Source organism: Mus pahari, chromosome 16, assembly GCF_900095145.1.
Source record: "Mus pahari chromosome 16, PAHARI_EIJ_v1.1, whole genome shotgun sequence".
Taxonomy (NCBI): Eukaryota; Metazoa; Chordata; class Mammalia; order Rodentia; family Muridae; genus Mus; species Mus pahari.
In genome coordinates, this window is record NC_034605.1 from 3,830,313 (window position 1) to 3,849,286 (window position 18,974).

The 18,974-nt window shown below is 43.5% G+C and overlaps 1 protein-coding gene across 2 annotated transcripts in view; it reads left to right on the forward strand.

Moving 5' to 3' along the window:
• Usp6nl (USP6 N-terminal like) overlaps window positions 1–18,974 on the forward strand; it is a 123,336-nt gene that overhangs the window by 77,347 nt on the left and 27,015 nt on the right. For both annotated transcript variants that reach the window (XM_021215332.1, XM_029547427.1), the window contains 2 exons: window positions 7,576–7,656; window positions 13,668–13,775. In XM_021215332.1, coding sequence (XP_021070991.1) covers window positions 7,576–7,656; window positions 13,668–13,775 — 189 coding nt within the window. The remainder of the gene's footprint in view (window positions 1–7,575; window positions 7,657–13,667; window positions 13,776–18,974) is intronic.

Below are 18,974 nucleotides of genomic sequence, written 5' to 3' on the forward strand. Positions count from 1 at the left end.
ATAGGTTGCTGGGTTCCCTGGTAATAGCCGTAGCCAAGAGGCTTTGACAGGCCTTTTAACAGCCGTATAGCTGAGCAACAAGCCTCTGCCTGTCACTTCTTGTACCCTGACATTACTAACCCTGACCCACGGATACCACCACAGGACCCCTTCCTCACCTCCATCTTTCCTTTCAGCTCAAATTTTATTGTAACACCTTACAGTAGTTTCCCTCCCTCCCTCTATCCTTCTCTCCCTCCCTCTCTCCTGCCCTCCGTGTCACAAAAAACATACTTGAATGTCGACCTTTTCCTTGGCCTAATACTGGTCCTCAGATTGGCTCCTTCCCCCAGACTCCAGTCCACAGTCATCTCAGTTGTCTGAGTCTGAACCTTTCTGACGCCATCTCATCTCTTAGCCAGAGCTGTGAGCTCTGCCTCCAGGCGCCTTCCCCGCTTGTGTTCCCCTGTCCCCTCTGCTCTCCTCTGGAGCGTCCTGTCTTCCTGCCTTAGTCTTTATCCCTTCTTTTAGTCTTACTGGTCAGTGAACACGACACTTTCTGATCAGAACCTGTTCCATCCACAGTAAAGCCAAGGATTACGAATGATCCTCAGAGCGTGGAGGTGGCTTACTCTCTGCCCTTGTATGACCTCCATTCTTTCAGCTCCGGTGTCTCCTGAGTGTGAGCGTGAACCAGAGTCCCTTTGCAAGGCATTCCCACTGGCTTCTTCTCAAGTGGGGTTTTGTTGCCCTCATAGTAGCTGTGAGGAGGCTCAGCCCTTTTACATTCTCCAAGAAGTTATCCAAGTGTCACGTATAGAATGTGACTGTCCTTGGTCATCTAAACTAATATTGGAAACTTCTACCCCTTGGTGTTAATTTTCTTCCCCACTCCCACTCCCCTCCCCCTCCTCTCATGTTGTTTTCCTTTTTTCTGTTGTACACGGCCCATTTGTGTGTGACTTATGTCAAGTATCTCTCCCTTTGTTTCTCACACTAGTCTGTTATCCTTCATTATAACATTATGCATGTTGACTTAGAAGCTGCAGAGAGTCTGCAGTTGTTGTAGTATCCTACATTTGAAAGGTTAGGGAGAAGAGACTTGAAATTGTTTGTTTTTAAACAAAGCTAAATTGATTTGGCAAAATAAAAATGTATTAACCTAGTATTGACCTCTCTCTCTTCCTTCACTATTTGTAATCTTTTGGTTGAAAAATCCTTAGAGTCTTCCAGCTAGTAAATAGATTGGTCAAGAAATATGCCAATAAAAAAGAAATGTAAGACAGATTAGCATAGGGTACACACTTGAAAATTAAGCTTGCTTAATTTTTTTATAAGACTCAATTGTATAATAAAATTCTTTCCCAGTGCAAGTATGTCTTTAATTAATTAATATCTTGTTTAAAGTCTTAATAGAATTGGGAATCACTATAAAGTAATCTATGTATTCCTTAATAATTTATTTAAAATGCCTTTAATCTAAGCACTTGAGTGTCCTACCATGCCCCGTTTCTCTGGGGGGTGCCCAGAGCACAGCCTGTAGGCCTTCCAGAGAAGGCAGGGCAAAATCCAAAGCAGGGAGTCCACAGTGGTTTCTGGTTTCCTCTCTGCTTACCCTAGCACCATCCATCCGGATACACCTAGCACCGAGAGAGGGAACCGGGATCCACAGGTCTACCCTTCCTTCTGGGCATCTGTTTGCCAGGCAGGGAGGGGAAAGCGGAGCCCAGGATGGATGGAGCCTGGTTTGATTCTGAGTGAGTGTCAAGAGTATGGAGGGCTGGAGGAGAGAAGGCCTTCTTCAGGAGTTCTAGGTGGGCCTCTTTAAGATGAAGGCCTTTCTTGCAGAGATCCACTTGTTCATACTGGTTTATTTGATGGTGGATGTGAATGCACACACTTTATTCTGGGTGAACCAGGAATTAAATACCTTTTTCGGGAAGGAATTTCTAGGAAGAGAAGTTTGTTGAACTCTGCAGGGCAGGGCGGGATGGGAGGGGGGCTATCTAGGTACTTCATTAGCATGGAGAACTCCAGGCGTTTATGCTAGCGATCTAGTGTTCATGTCCTCAGTGGGGTGTCAGGGCTACCTGTTTCAGAGCAGGTAGAGGCAGGTCCAGAATGGCTCTACTACTGCCATTCTCAATTCTACAACTCCCAGGGTTTGAGCTCATTAAATCTTAGCATCCATATGCCTGTCTGGTATTCACATCCCACATCCTATCCTTGAAAGGCAGAAGTATTAGAGTTTGAGAGCATCCTGGTCTTCATAGAGAGTTCTAGGCCACCAGGACTGCGCTGTGAAATCCTCCGAATCTTACACTATTAAAATGAGGGCATGTTTGTATAGTTACTTATCAGCCCTTTCCCGGGGGGCAGAGGGCTCCGGTGCTTTGTTCTTTCACACACTGCATGTGTTTATTAGATGGCTCTCTCGAATATTTTTTCCTGCATTTGTTGTGAATACACCTGTGCATGCTTGCGTGTGTGTGTGTGTGTGTGTGTGTGTGTGTGTGTGTGTGTGTGTGTGGTGTATTCACAGCATACATGTCAGAGTTGGTTCTCTCCTTCCACCAGATGGGCACTGGGGATTGAACTCAGGTTGTAAGGCTTGGTGACCTGTGGCTCTGACTCTGCCTGTTATTTTACCAGGTCTGTGGCCTGATACAGACTCAGGCAAAGTAGTCTAAGGTTAGAAACTAGCATTCTATAGTGTCTGCCTATACATAGTGGCCGAGCGCCACCATTGCTGGACACATGATGAAGATTTATCTGTCTGTTTTCATTGAGTTAGATCAGGACGAATTGTTGCCCTGCTGAAGTGTCCACTCTGCAGAGTGGGCAGCAGAGGCTGCGATTGGTGCTTAGGAAGTCTCGTGCACTGACGTCTGTCTCGTCAGGTAATCGTGGCTCTGCCCATCTGGTATTTTATAGGTGTTCCCCATTTAAATAGGGACAGTAATACTCCCTCATAAAAGGATTGATATGATGTTTGCAAAATAATTTGGGTTCCCCCAAATAGGCACTTAAACAAATAAACAAGCACACTCATATTTATCCTGTAGAGAACAATATTAATAATGGATTATATTATTTCCTTGAGCTTATTGATGTTTTTAATAAGGAAGAAAGGGTATATAAAACTATGAATTTTCATAGCTAAATCTATGAAATGCAGTACAGTATTTTGCATAATATATAAAATATGAAAGCCTTCCATTTTTAAATTTTTTATTTTATTTGTGTGTGCATACACATGCATATGTGCACATGTGCTACTGTGGTGGGCATGTGGAGGTCAGAGGACAGTTTACAGGGAGCGGTTGGTCCTCTTCTTCCTTCACCGTGGGGGTCCTGAAGGTCAGGCTCCAGTCATGCGTGGTGGCTGGCCAGTGTTTTACCCTCCACCATCTGACCAGTCCTCCTTTATTTCTTCTAAAAGAACACCTTCGGTTTCCCCAGCATCAAGGCTTACTGATAAGTGACCACACATTGCAGTGGCAAGGTTTCCTGTACTTCTTATCCTCTCCTGACCTCTGCTGGTGAGATCCAGCCATGGGCGACTCCCAGCAGCGTTTACTCACATGTCCTTACTGTAAGACATGGGGGGGGGGGCAAAATGTGTACTACTGTCATACTTTACACAGTATGGAGCACCTCAGATGTTGGAGTTTCTCCTCAGTGGACAGTTGTTACAGACCTGCAGCTTAGCAGATTGAGAGCCCAGCTGAATTTCTTAATTAATTATTTGTATCCCAAATGCTGCCCCTCTCAGTCCTCTCCCCCTCACAGAGTCCCTCACCTCACCTCACCCCTTCCCTTTTACTTCTGAGAGGGTGGCCCCTGGATAACTGCCCCTGGGTATTTCCCTCCCCTGGGGCATCAAGTCTCTGGGTTAGGCGTCCTTTCCCACTGACACAGCACAAGGTGGTCCTTTGCTACAATGTACTGGGGGCCCCATTCCAGCCTGGGTATGCTCTTTGGTTGGTGGCTCAGTCTCTTAGATCTTCCTTGGGTCCGGGTTAGTTGACTCTGTTGGGGTTCCTATCCCTTTCAGGGCTTTCAGTCCTCCTTTTTCATAAGGGTCCCTGACCTCTGTCCTATGTTTGGCTGTGGGGATCTATCTGCATCTGTTTCAGTCAGCTGCTGGGGGGGGGGGCTCTCAGAGGGCAGTTATGCTAGGCTCCTGTCTGTAAGCATAACAGAGTATCATTAATAGTGTCAGGGATGGTGCTTGCCCATGGGGTGGGTCTCAAGTTGGGGCAGTTAAATGGTTGGTCATTCCTTCTGTTTCTCCTTCATCTTTGTCCTTGCATTTCTTTTAGACAGGACAAATTTTGGGTAGAGATTTTAATGGGTGAGTTGGTATCCTTATCCCTCTGCTGGGGCCCTGCCTGGCTGCAGGAGGTGGCCTCTTCAGGTTCCATGTGCCCATTGTTAGGCATCTCGAGCCCAAATCAAAGGTTCACATGACTGTTTGGGGTTGCTGGCGCAACTCACAGAAGTGCTGCACTTACTAGATCCAATGGAATCCATATGCATGGGAACCGAGGGACAGAGAGTCCTTGCCCTCCTTGGGTCTGAGAATCTCTTGAGCACTCCAGGTGATCACCGACCGGAAAGTTGTCTAAACTCCATAGCAGAGGACTGTTAATGGAGGGTCTATAACATAGCTGTGGTCAGTATTCTACTTTTAGTTTGTTGTAAATGAATCCATGACTTACTGATGCTCTGTAGCCTGTTTTCCTGGGGCACTTAATGAAGTGTTTATAAGAAGATAAAGGGGGGGGGGCGGATATGTTCTATGGAGGTGTGTAGTCAGGTGTAGGGGAAGGGAGTGCCTCTGGGCCCATGCCTAGGCATTCCTTCCCCCTGAGGGACCAGCCACACTATGGTATAGTATAGAATAGAGTTTATTCAGGCCATGGGGAAGGGAGTTGAGAGAAAGGCAGGGAGAAGGGGAAGTGAAGAAGGGAGGGAGGGAGGAAGGAAGGAAGGAAGGAAGGAAGGAAGGAAGGAAGGAAGGAAGGAAGGAAAAGGAAGATGATGAGGAAGAGAAAAGTAGAGGCCGGCCATGAGCACATGGAGAGAGAAGGGGGAGGGGAATGGGGAGAGAGCGGGAGCAGGAAGGCAAGAGCAAGAACAAGAGAGAGATGAGGGGCAAGCGGCCCCTTTATAGTGAGTGAGTCAGGCAGTTGTCAGGTAACCAGGCTGGGGCTTAGACAAAATGCTAACATTTAAGTTCACAGTTGTCAAATATGGTTTCCGTTATTTCTTCAAAAATGTCTGTTAGGACAGCCAGCTTCAGTGTATTTGGGAAAAAAGTGGGTTTTGACTTTGAATTACTGATGGGTGGAGAGGGTTACTTTGATGGGCATTCAGGTCTGCTGTAGTCGCAATGATGGTATTGCCGAGTCAGCACTCTCTGTAGCGCTCAACTAACATAGAAGTCTAAACTCTTACACTACAGATTATCCAAGCTATAATTTCTTTTCTTTTTCTTTTTTGAAGAACAATTATTTATTAATTTTATGAATATGAGCACACTGTAGCTGTCTTTAGATGTGCCAGAAAAAGGCATTAGATCCCATTACAGATGGTTGTGAGCCACCATGTGGTTGCTGGGAATTGAATTTGGGACCTCTGGAAGAGCAGCCAGTGCTCTTAACTGCTGAGCCATCTCTCCAGCCCTGGTGTAATTTCTTATATGAATAGAAGAAAGAAAAGCATGCTTAATGGTTCTGAAAACAGTGTGTATATGTCTTATTCCTTCAGGATACATAACATTTAAACTAATTTGTGGCAAACATTAATATACAAAATGTATCTTAAAAAAGAATGACTACTTCCTGAAGTGATTTATTGGTAATTCATAGTAATAAAAGTGAAAGTTGGAGGGCCTCCTGGCTGAGTGTGTGGTCATTTTTGCTGGCTTGTGTTACTTGGATGTTTTGCTGTTGGTACAGAAGGGGTTCTGCTTCAGGGGGTCAGGAGGAGGATGTGGAGTGACACTACCACAGCATTGGCGACACGGAGCAGTCTCTGGTTCTTTACAGCTTGGCCTCTCTAAAGTCACATTAGTAAAACATTAATTAGATTTCAGTGCCCCACTGAGTTGTAAAATTAAATGTATTTCTGGACCCATCTGTATCATTTCATTACTGATAATACAATAAGGACTGTTTAGCCTTTTGAAAAAGGGAATTAACATCTTTTGCTCACAAGTGATATTTTTTATTATAAAAACTCATAAAAACTTTAAAGAGTTTGAAAGTAATTACAGAGTTTTATGAATATACCTAAAGGTAAGCTCTATAAAAGCATTCTCATTGGTGAGAATCTTTTCCTAAATTCAGGATTTTCCTTGGGGAATGTATGCTTTTCAGATCTAAAATTATTGGTGGTGGGTGTGCCATCTGCCGGGGAGGGTACTGCCTGCCTGTTTGAGGCTGGAGTGAGGCCAGTCAGTGAGGAGCCATAGTTTTTATCCAGGGAACAGGACTGCTTGTTAGAAGATAGGATGGCAGCTGGACACAGAAGAGGGTGACCACAGAGCACAGGCGAGCCTGCCTGCCCTGAGTGCCTCTGCCCTTGAGACTTGCCCTTCAGGCTTTCTATCTGCAGCCTCACTTGCAGGCCTGCCTGGGAGGCTGACAGGAGCATACACCCAGACTAAGCTGATCTGTAGAGCTGTTGACTTCCTGGGTGGGTTGCTCTTTTTATTGCTTTTATCACATAATTATTACACTCCCAGGCCTAAATACTTAGAGGAAAAGTATTTCCCTTCCTGGAACCCAGAAAGAGAGGAACGAAGCACTTTCTGCAGTAACTTGCCTGTGTATCCCCATGGTAGTCTTGTTCCTTAGTAAAGCTCTTGGGAACTTGTGCTAGCTCCCTAGATAGTGCCTCGTGGTATTGGAAACATATGTATCAGTCCCACATCACCAGACAAAGCCCATCATAATCTTTGATCTCCTCAGTTGGGGTCCTTGATAACTTTTCCACGTGATCTTGCCACCAGCTATATTTCCTGTCAGGCCCTGCCTTGGCATGTGTCTCCCTGTGTTAGCATGTGAGGAGCCTCAGGGTGACAACTGTGACTTACTTTTGTACATTGTTTCTCTACCACAAAGCTAGTTACATATTAATTACACAGTTACTAAATTGAATGCCCAAAAAAGAAAAAAATCCCAACTTAGTCATCAAAAACACTTGCTAGAATTTAGTAACATTAAATAAAAGAGAATTGAAATTTATAGGGCTTTTTGTTGCTTTGCAGAATACTTCAGATTTTTCCTTTAAATTTTTTTTGTAGTATACATAGAGTTTTTCTGATTGTCTTTAAAATACTAGAAACCACAAACAGGCCCTTTCGCTGTGTCCTCACGCACATGAGGCATTATGTATGATTCATAACTTCAGCTTTCCACTGCAGTCGATGGTAGTCTCATATCATCCAGCTTATAAACAAGTTAGGTAAGGCATTTGTTCTCTGGTACAGTGTAACTTCAGAAACATTTTCTTTGCTTTTGTTACATTGTGATTTATATGTAAAGAAACTTCAAACCGTAACATTAGATTTGAATTTCCTTTTAGCAAAAGCAACTGGAAATCGAAAGGACTTCCAAGTGGCTGAAAATGCTGAAAAAATGGGAGCGATACAAGAACACCGAGAAGGTATGCACGGGACGGGCTTCGTCCTTCGGTGTTCCAAGGGTTACCTCCGTACTCACTTGTGAGGTTTTAGTTTACCGAGGCCTAATGTTTGATCTTCAAGCTCTTCCTGTTGGAAATAGTAGACTCCCCAGTCGAGAGTGGGGTCAGCCGTCTGAGCTATGCTGCCTGTGTGGTGCAGAGACAGAGTGCCACTCGGTTCAGCTGCTCCGCTGGGTCCTGGCGTCCCCTGCCTCTGCTCTGGCTCTCCTCTGGGGTCAGACATTGCTGTAGTTCCAGACTTCACATCCACATCCTGCTGCTCAGGAGAGGGGCTGGCCTTTGGACACTTTTCTGGAAGCAGGAGCGGTCTCCTTTCCAGGGCTTTCAGGAACCCTCCTTTTGGTCTGCACTGAATCCATGCTAAGTTTTAACCTAAGCATCTGGATGGGGGCAGGGGTAGGGAGCGTGGGGGGGGGGGAGCGGCAGAGCGACAGGGACCACAGATCCCTTGTGCAAGCCTGATGATGTGCCTTGTATCCTCAGAGCCCACATAAATAAAGCTGTCCTCACACGGCCACAGGAGTCCCGCAGCATGCCTTTCAAGTTTGTTGTCAGGAGCAACACACACAGTGTATTTATTGTAAGGAAATGTCTGCCAAACACGGCTCCAAATCTGAGCAGCCACAAAACTGCAGTCAGGTAGTTCTTTCAAGTATTCAAGTGTTCTGTGAGATCAAGGAGGTGGTGCAAATTATTCAAAAACCTAGGGAAATGTCATTGTCTGAGTAACCATTGTATTGAGTGGTACAAACACATTGCTGCAACCTGTGTCCGAGAGCTTAGAGTTTATTTAGTTAGTGCATTCTGTGCTGCATGAGGAGCACACCTGGTGAAACTGGTTTTCTAAAGCATTGTAGAAAGTACAGCAGTGGGAGTAACCCACCTATTGCCTTGGTTTGTGCCCAGTGGTCGGAGCTTCACTGCCGTCTTTCTCTCCTGACAGTGCAAAAATCACAGTGAAATGGAAAATGACATTGTGTCCATCCTTGGAAAATGGTTTTGGCCTTATGCTTGCAAACCACTGACATCTCACCTTCACATGAGTGACCTTCACAGACGTAATAAAGGTGGTTCAGCATCTAGCTCCTTCATGTGTACACAGGTGTGATTTTAAAGGGATAGGGCTCTGGGAGTCTGCTGGGCTAACCTTGGGAAACTAGCACTAGCCTGGCCTATAGACAACACCTAATAAATGCTAGGTAGCCGTGCACAGTTTTTAAAAAGGAAAAAAATCCTATAGCAAAACATAGCCAACTTTAGAGACTTTTTTTTCTATTTCTTTAGTCTTTAAATTTTAAAAATTACATTTATTTAGTGTCCATATGTATATGGCCACGAATGTGTCACAGTGTGCATTTGGGGGTCAGAGTGCCATGTTGAAGGGTCAGTTCTCTTCTACCATATGTGGGCACTGTTTTTGAATTAGGTTGTCAGCCTTGGCCACCTTTACCTGCTGAGCATGTCACTGGCCTGCATCTCTTTATACTGTTCTCATGAAATTACCCCTTCCCATATACACACTTGTATAAATACAAATTATCATATGTCAACATTATAGGAATTCTATAGAGCATCAGGTCCTTGGGTTTTCATAGCTCTTACATCTCTGGCAGCCTAGAGAGCGAGGAAAAGCTGGTGGAGTATTCTGGTTTTACACCCCAGCCTGTCAACAACTATAACATAGGACAGCAGTAGTGGCTATCTTTTAGAGTTGCAGTGAGGATTAAATAAACTAAATACTAAGGATTAAGTAAGTAAAGTGCCCCAGAAAGGCTATGTCCCGGAGTTGGAGAAAATCAGAGCTCAGCAAAGTCCAGTAAGGGCTCTTTATTATAGGACTCTTCAGGTTTTCATGAGGACTGTGCCCTGCCACAAGAGGACACTTACTCACCGGGGAGATCTCCTGGTTGAGGGAAACCTCACAGAGATGTGTCTCTGGCTTTTTTTGTTGAGCATCCCAAGTATCCTTGTTTTAAAGTCAAACTCTTACATTTATTTTACAACAAAGTAAGTTCATTTTGTTTTGTTGAGTCTTTGTTTTAGCATTGGTTCTAGAACTTAAGATATTTCTAAAATAAATCACTTCAAAGTGGGGAATTAGGTGCAGCGTCTGTGCTCCTGTTTAATAGCACACCACCCTCAGACCCACTCGCAGTGACAGCTCCTTCTCCTTCTCCTTTGTGGAAAGATCGTTGTTATGGCAATGATAACAGGCTACGTTTCTGAACGTGGCACCTACACTGTAGTCTCACATTTAGTCTACTAAGGTGTCTGTAGTAGTCTCCAGTCCGCAGGCCTCTTTCCGAGTAAGTCAGTCTCTGTAAAGATGAGTGCTTCTTTCCGCTTCTTCTTTCCGCTAGGCTGTTACTTGACAGCAGCTCTGGCTAATGCAGTTCCCATTAAGAGGGATTTTAGCAGAACTATTTCTTTGATGTATAATTTTAAAGCACTCTCCCATAACTATGGTGGTAGAATCATTTGATAATATATATGGTCCAATTTGGTGTGGAAAAGAATGCGCCTTCTAAAAGAATTATCACCTCCAATTCATACATTGAAGTGCACTGATACAAAAAGGTAACATTTTATTTTTGTTTCTTCCAAAAAGAGGGAGGAATGTTTTCTCTTTAGAGTCCCTGCTTACATGGTAATAATGCAGAAAGATTCAAAAAATGTCTTAATACAGACATGGTTCTGGTGGAGACTCTTTGGAGTCTTAGCACTGAAGCTTCGGTGAACGCTTCCTGAGGGTTGTGTTGCCTGTGTTGTGTGCACAGTGCTGGCCTGCCTCCACGGCGGGGGCTTTGTGTGTTTCCTTCCCTGTAGGTGTGAGATGTTTGTATCACAGGCTGATGATGATCAGCAGATGGAAATGGCATTACCATGGTCAGTAAACTGCTCTGATGTAATGCCTAATGTTTTACAAAATTTCTAAAACTTACATGATGATTGACAAGATGAAGGAAAAATGTGCAGCCATAGCAAGTGCATATAAGTGGCCAAGCATGATCACCCCTTAGCATCTGAGGGGGCGGGTTCCACAGTCCCCAGATACACTGTCCTGCAGTCAGATGCTATGGTGTTTGTAAGGAACCAGTGCCCAGCATCTGCATGTGTTGTGAATACTTACTATATAGTGTTGTGTAGACAGCGGTGACAAGGAACGATTGAGGCATTTGTATAAAACAGTTTTTCCTGGATAACTTGGACCTGTGGCTAAGTCTGGAGATAAAGGACCCTGAGTAATTGTTTTAGAACATCAGCGTTATTTTTCTGTTAAGTTTTAGTATATTTGGCTGGATGCCAGAGATACTCTTTTTATAGTCTTTTTAAGTTCAGTTATTTCACCATTGTTTTAATGTTATCCACTCTTGAATTTTAAGAACATTTTCAATAATTTTTCCATATATTTTAATAATTCTGACAAACAGTGTGCTGTGGTCCAGAAAGGATGATCTTTGATCTTTAGAAATATAAACTCAGCCAGGCAGTGGTGGCGCACGCCTTTGATCCCAGCACTCGGGAGGCAGAGGCAGGCGAATTTCTGAGTTCGAGGCCAGCCTGGTCTACAGAGCCAGTTCCAGAACAGACAGGGCTATACAGAGAAACCTTGTCTTGAAACACACACACACATATTCATTCATTCATATTCTCTCTCTCTCTCTCTCTCTCTCTCTCTCTCTCTCTCTCTCTCTCTCTCTCTCTCTCTCTCTCTCTCTCTCTCTCTCTCTCTCTCTCCATCATATCTATTTGTGTGTGTGTGGATATGCTGTGGGAGAGGACAGAGATGGCAGCAGTATTGCCCTCAGTCTCTTGGACCTTACTGCCTGTGTGTAATGGGGTGTTGTACATGCAGATGTGCATTGTATTCTGGGAAATGAGATTCGGACTCTGCTGTTTTGCTCGGTCACTCACTGAGCCTGGTATTTGTCATTCAGCTAGGCTGGCTGAACAGTGAGCTCCCACAGTCAGCTAGAGAAATGGACTTTGGTCCTCACGTTTGCACATCCAGGGCTCTCACCCACAGAGCCACCTTCCCATTGTCACGGCAGCCAGCCTCAAGTCAAGGCTTGACTTGGGTCATTTTGTTTTGCTCATACTAGAAATGTAACCTAGAGCCTTATGCATGCTAGGCAAGCATTCTCACTAAGCTCCAGCCCAGCCCTCACCTCATCGTTGCTATAGGCTCTCTGCCCTGGCCTGGAGCTCATCACTTTATCTGGAGTGGATAGCCAGCAACCCCTAGGGATTCTCCTGTCTGCCTCCCTGGCACTGGGGTTATAGGCACATATTACTTCACTGGGCTTTTACATAGGATCTTCCTTCTTTTAAATAGTGGGTAATGTTTTAGATTTATCACTGGGCAAGTTATTTATCTTTGTGATTTACTTTCCATGTATGTACAATTGAATTGCTGGGATAATTAAATGGCATACACATATAGCAATGAGTTTAAAATTGTTTCCTATGTATAATGAATGCTAATGTATAGGAAATGGAGAACCAGGTCATTTGGTACCATGGGCGAGGACATTGATAGTTTCCTGTGTGTCATGAATGCTTATGTGCAGTAAATGCTTAGTGAGAACCAGGGTTAACTCGTACCATGAGTAAAGACATTGACAACATGTCAGCACTTCTTTTGAGCACCCGGCTGTAGAGATCCTGTTGACCATTGGGTTTTTATTTCTTTCTGGAATATTCTTGCTTTTTTTTCTCTTACTTTAACAGTGACAACTTGAGTCCCCCAAATTGGAAATGCTGTAAAATCCAAACCTTTGTCGCATTCACAGCATAGTACAAGTAGAGAGTTCCACACCTGGTTTTATTGTGACAGGTCACAGTCAAACCACTGACGATATTACCTGAAGGTTCTGGGTGTGGTGGTACAACTTCCAGTCAGGTCTGGGGAGGTTCCAAGAGGTGGATCCCTGGGGCTTACTGCTCAGTCAGCCTCGTCTACTTGGCAAGTACCAGACTAACAGAGGCTCACTTCAAAAGATGAAAGTAAACAGTGCCTGAAGAATCACGAATAACACCTATGGTGCTCTGCACACATGTACCCACCACCCCCTCCCAACACACACACACACCCTTCCAATTTATTTCTGTAAGTTGTGTATGAGACAAAAGAATGTAATGCGTAGACTTGGGTTTCATTCTAGATATGTCATTAGGTATAAACAAGTGTTGCAAAGCCCAAAGAAATACGTAAAATTCCAAACTCTCCTTAAGGGCTCCTGCCATAATTTATCAATCATTTCTTAGTTTGTCTGTGCACTTTTACATTTCAAAATGTTGTTATGTTTCACATTGTAATGACCCTGATACTTATTTTGAGTGGACTGTAAATACATAATTATGTAAGAGAGGGATGTCTGTTGGGTCTTAAGTTCTCAGTGAAATTGCATGCATATTTCAAGGACCTCGTATGACCATGGCTACTTAGGTGCCTATTTCTTTGAGAATCAGCATTTTGGCTGAGAATGCAGCTCAGCAGTAGAGAGCCCTTGCCCACCATGTGCTCGGACGTGGACTTGATTCCCCACACAGTTGCAGAAGGAGTAGGAGCCCTTGTCTTCTTTGGATGGAGATTTGCCCACTGTTTTTGTCCGACCAGATGGGGTTAGTGCCATTTCCACAAATGGATGAAGGGCAGGACCAGCTGAGGGCTGAGGTGGCACTCCAGGGAGGTGGTGTTAGGAATGAGGTCAGCCAGTGCCTTCTGCACTCCTCGACGGTCATCAGCACGAGGCCACTTTCTGCAGTTTGGCCCACCTTCTACCTGTATGGGGAAGGTAGTGTATAACAAGGAAATGTATAAGTAAGATGTTTCCAGTTTACCAAACAGAATCGGCTCTGCTCTTGCAACTCCAAGGGGCACTTCTCTAATAGTCAAGTGGCTCAGTGGAAGGGACTGTCTAAGCTTTTGTCACTTTGTAACCTTGTCTAGTTTCCTTTGTTTAAACCAGTTTCATCGAAGAATTTACAAAGGAATTCCACTCCAGCTCCGAGGTGAAGTCTGGGCCCTTCTTCTTGAGATCCCTAAAATGAAAGAAGAAACAAGAGACCTTTATAGTGTGAGTAGCTAAACCCACTATGCCTTTGAAACTAAAATGCAAAATAACTCCGGTTTTTAAGGTGATATGATATTCTCCTATCCCTTGACATTGTATTGAGATCACATTCCACGGAGATTTTGGCACTTATGGGTTTGTTTTGTTAGTGCCAATCATCTCAGATCACTGACAGTACTCCATTAGTGCTGAGGCATACTTATAAGGAAAACCGACTTACGCTTACTTGTTCTCTTAATAAGGAGGTTTGGATCATGTTAGAGCTTATGGGGAGTGCAAAAACAGAACCCGTTTCTCCAGCACCTGCCGTATGTGGTTGTTCAGTAGGTCTGAATAAGGAATTTATTTATGAATTAAAAAGTTAGACCTTTGCTGAATGATACTTTGATTAAACTGCATAATGATTAAATATACCTCCTTACCATTTCAACCGTACTCTTTCTAAACGTAAGTTTATATCAACCTTTGAAAAGAATAAGAACTTTACATTTAAAATTCTTAGAGCCATAGGCGTTAGAGTATGTTTCTTAGAAAATGAATGGAATAGACTAGATAGAAATCGTAGGAATGAATAGAAAACAAATAGGATGAATTACAACAGACCAAATGGAGGTAGAAGGAAAACAAGTTTAAACCCAGTCAGTTGTAAAAACACTTTATTTTTCCATGGATGAACTCAGAGAAAGTTTACCAAATGAAAGATAATAGGCAGTAGGTAGATGTTACTGGTTTTCTGAGAATACAGGACTTCACACAGGCAATGAGTTTGTGTTTCAGAGTATTAGAGTTTGGAGATATTTTAGACTACTGATGAGAACTTATTATTAGTGTTGAGGTTATAGAGCCCATGTTCAAAGTGAAACGTGCCTGAGAGAACACACACACACACACACAGTTTAACTTCTGTGTGCTGTAGGTGCTCAGTAGAGATCTAGTTAGTGAGGGAATACAGAAAAAAATGAGAGTCCAAAGTGCTTTTATCTGCATAGTGTATTCATTTTCAGGGACAAGAGGTATAATGTAGGTGACTGCAAGCCGCAGCAGCCTGTTCTGTTGTTGCAGGACGTAGCTGCTCTCAAGGCTGCAGAGAAGGAAGACTCCTTCCTGGCCTTCCACCAGCCTCTGGTGGCTACCCACAGTTGCTAGTGTTCTTTGGCTTGTAGCTCTGTAGCTTCTTTTCTACTTCTTTGTCACATGTTACATGTCACATGGTGACTGTGTCTCTTGCCTGATAAAGATGCCAGGCTTTGGGCTTAAGTTTTATTGTAATGAACTATCTGAGCTTAATGGTGTCTTCAAAGTCTGTTTCCAAATAAGGCTCTGAGTAAATGTAAACTTTGGGGTACTCTTCAACCTGCTACATTTTATTCGGGGTGCTTTTCCTATATAAAGTCATCCTATGAGCAGTTAGTGTCAGATAGTAGTTTAGTAAACCCAATAACAACAAAAAATGAGCATTCGAGCTTCAGGCTTGGTACCCAGTTCAGTGCCTTACAGTTACTGTCACAACATCATTTAATCATGGCTTCTTTTCCCGCCCGCTCTTTCCTTGTTCCTCTACAAAAGTGGCTTATGTTTCGGCCTCCCCATCTCTGTGAACTGGTTCTTCATTGTTTAATTTACCAAGGTGTTGTCAGATGGAGCCTGGCGTGTTGTGTGCATACAGTCCTTTCGTGGCACTGAGGCTTGTGGGTCCCTTCTTGGAGCAGAGTTGTTTGGTATTAAGCAGCACATAGAGATGCAGTATACACACATGTTGCTCTCTGTGAGGAGATGGGGCTGTATGGAGGTGTTTACTACAGGGTAGTGCCCGATATTCACACCACCAAACAAAGGAGAAATAACAAAAAGAAATAGTTTTTGTGGTTCAGGAAAGTGGACTAGACCTAGTGGGGACGGGAGAAAAGGAGGGTTGGGTTTCAAGGCACTTTGGAACGCCCTTTCTGCTTCCTTCCCTCCAGCTGGGACTGAAGCATCATAGTACTGTATTTTAAATACGTTTTCCCTATTTCACCTTGAGGAGCCCTGACCTCTTTTGAATACTTTCTTGGGCATTGTCTCAATGTTCTACAAGAATTATCTTACTTAATTCTTGCCATTATGGCACCAGGCAGCATTTAGTAGTGTTTTCTGTACAATTCTCATTCCATGTAACATGAGAAACCTGAGCTTAGGATGGGTAAGGTAGGTTTTCACCCAGGGTGAGCCAAGAGCGGGACTTAAAATCTAGTCAGCACTGGCTCTGAGGCATGTAACTGTATCACACTTGTACTGTCTGTCTTGTATTTAGCAGCATACCTTAAAATGCAGAAGGTCTGTCCATCATGGTCACAAGGTCTCCACAGCTGAGCTTGGTTCTGGGAGGATCCCCACAGAGACGTGGCTGATCAGTCTTCTCAGTGCCCTCTGCTCTGCCATCGCCTTGGCTTAGAGGCTCATTAGATCTCTCTCTCTCTGTGAGAGCATTCATTAGTGAGTCACTGTGACTAGAGATAATGTAGATGTAGGCCAGCCTGTCGCTGTGGCTGGGTGTGCTCACATCCTTTCCATGCGCATGTATGTGCGGTGAGCTTAGAGCTGCGTTTGTTTCCCTGTGTCGTGTGCAGTCACTTGTAAACATTGGAAAACATGAGTGGTATTTCTGCCCTGTAAGTTTTTATCTACTTACCTGGACTTTGTTTCTGTCATAAGGTCTTTGTTGTGACTTTCATGTCTGAGAAAAGCCAGTTTTAAAGATTTGTTTGGGTCTTCTTTTCTCCAGCTAAATATTAAGACATTTTTTTTGTCATGCCTTAAAACATTTTCTTCCTATGTTTTGACATCTCATTTTTACCAGGAGGCCTTTAGAATAAGCAAGGCCTCTGTACTTGACCATTTCCTTAGCAATAAAAGATATTAAAAAAAAAACCCAAATATATACAGATTGATATTTGTATAGCTTCAAACCCCTCAAACATACTGTGGTTATTCATGTTTTTGTTGGAGTATTTTATAGTGCTGAGGATAAAACTTGGGTCTTCTCATATATATATGTATGTACATATATATGTATGTGTGTGTGTATATATATATATATTATATATGTATATATAGTTCTCATATATATGTATTACATATTTCTAATATATATACACACATATATGAATGAGAAATATTATCCCACTGGGCCATACTCCTCAGCCCATTCTCGTATTTCAGAAAGATGCAGAATGTGGCACCTCAAAACCTACGGACAATACTTAACATGTATATACATACATGGCAGTCCTGTGTTATTCTAGACATTTCCACATGGCCTTTACTCCACTCTTTTCTTCTTAACCTAGGGGTTAAAGTTATGTTTTATATTTATTTATTGGAGTTGACTTTAGCTATAATTTGTATTACCAGTGTATGGTAAATGAATCCATATGGGCGTGTTTCTCTGGATGGTTATTTATACTTAAACATAGGTAAGTACAAGTTGTAAATGTTAATCATCTTTTTGGTTAAAGATGAGCAATGAAAACAGTCATACTTTAGCTTCATTTCCCTTGAAATGAGGATTCCACCAAACTGACAGGAGGGTTTTGAAAGTCAAACTTGTAAGGAACAAGAAGAAAGAAGAAATGGCACCGGCTCCGTTTGGAGTACAGAGTACAGACAGGCATGTGGTAAATGCGCAGACCTGAGGGGTGGAGTCCTGGACTAGTGGAGGAGACTGGAGAAGCACGGGCTATATGCCTTACATCTCCTCAGGACTTGGTAGCCTCCGCCTGCAGGTACCTCTGCAAGGAAAGGTATAACTAGACACTGATGGTTGGAAGTCTGTGGGAGAAGCAGGCAGAGCCCCCACGTCCCCTCCCTGCCCAGCCCAGGGCTACAGTGAAGCAGCAGCTATCCTAGCTGTGCACTGTCCTAGCTGTGCACTGTCCTAGCTGTGCACTGTCCTAGCTGTGCACTGTCCTAGCTGTGCACTGTCCGAGCTGTGCACTGTCCTAGCTGTGCACTGTCCTAGCTGTGCACTGTCCTAGCTGTGCACTGTCCTAGCGGTGCACTGTCCTAGCGGTGCACTGTCCGAGCTGTGCACTGTCCGAGCTGTGCACTGTCCGAGCTGTGCACTGTCCGAGCGGTGCACTGTCCGAGCTGTGCACTGTCCGAGCGGTGCACTGTCCGAGTGGTGCACTGTCTGAGCAGTGCAGGGGAGCATAGGACCCAACATTTCAGATAGTTAGTTTTTACCCAAGAACGCTATCTGTCAAATGCCTGTGGTCCCAACAGGAGCTGGGAGGAGACTGTCGGGAAACAGGACAGTACCAGAAGATCAACACTAGAGTCACCATGGGCATGCTTCAGCTGCATTCCCACTCTGCAGTGACATCACTGCTGGGAAGCCCATCTGGGCACACAATTTTGTTTAATGTCTTACTTTCAAGTAAAAGCTGATAGCAAAATATTAGTAGTCATTTGAGGAAAGGGACTTAAATTGGAGATGAGTAAAAACAAGTAGAAAAATATACTTGTAAGAAACAGATTATAGAATAAGAAAACCTAAAAGATTGTTGTTAATATCTTCAGAGAAATGAAATCTGTATTGCATCCATAAAACAAGTATAGGAAACTATAAAAAGGAACATCCTATAACAACAAAGAACTTAAGAATATAAAAAATATAATAGAAATAAAAAAACTTAATTGAAAATAACAATTGAAGAAATTTTTCAGAAAATAAAATTTAAAGGCATGGATATGAGCACTAATAGAGAAACATCAAGAAAATGAGCTGATTGCTTTGGAGATCCCACACTGTAATAACCAAACTCCAGGAAGGGAGTGGAATCAGGGCAAGGAGGAGAGGGGAATTGATAAAGGAATTAGCAATTATTAAAGACAGTTTTTCAGTGATGAGAAATGAGTTATTAGGTTGAAAGTGCCCAAGTCAGATGAGAATAAACACAAATCAGGCAAAACAACAACAACAACAACAACAACAACAAAAAAGGCAACTTCCAAACATGGCAAGTGCTCCCACCAATTTCCAAACATGAAGAGTGCTCCCACCAACTTCCAAACATGGAGAGTGCTCCCACCAACTTCCAAACATGGAGAGTGCTCCCACCAACTTCCAAACATGGAGAGTGCTCCCACTAACTTCCAAACATAGAGAGTGCTCCCACCAACTTCCAAACATGGGGAGTGCTCCCACCAACTTCCAAACATGGG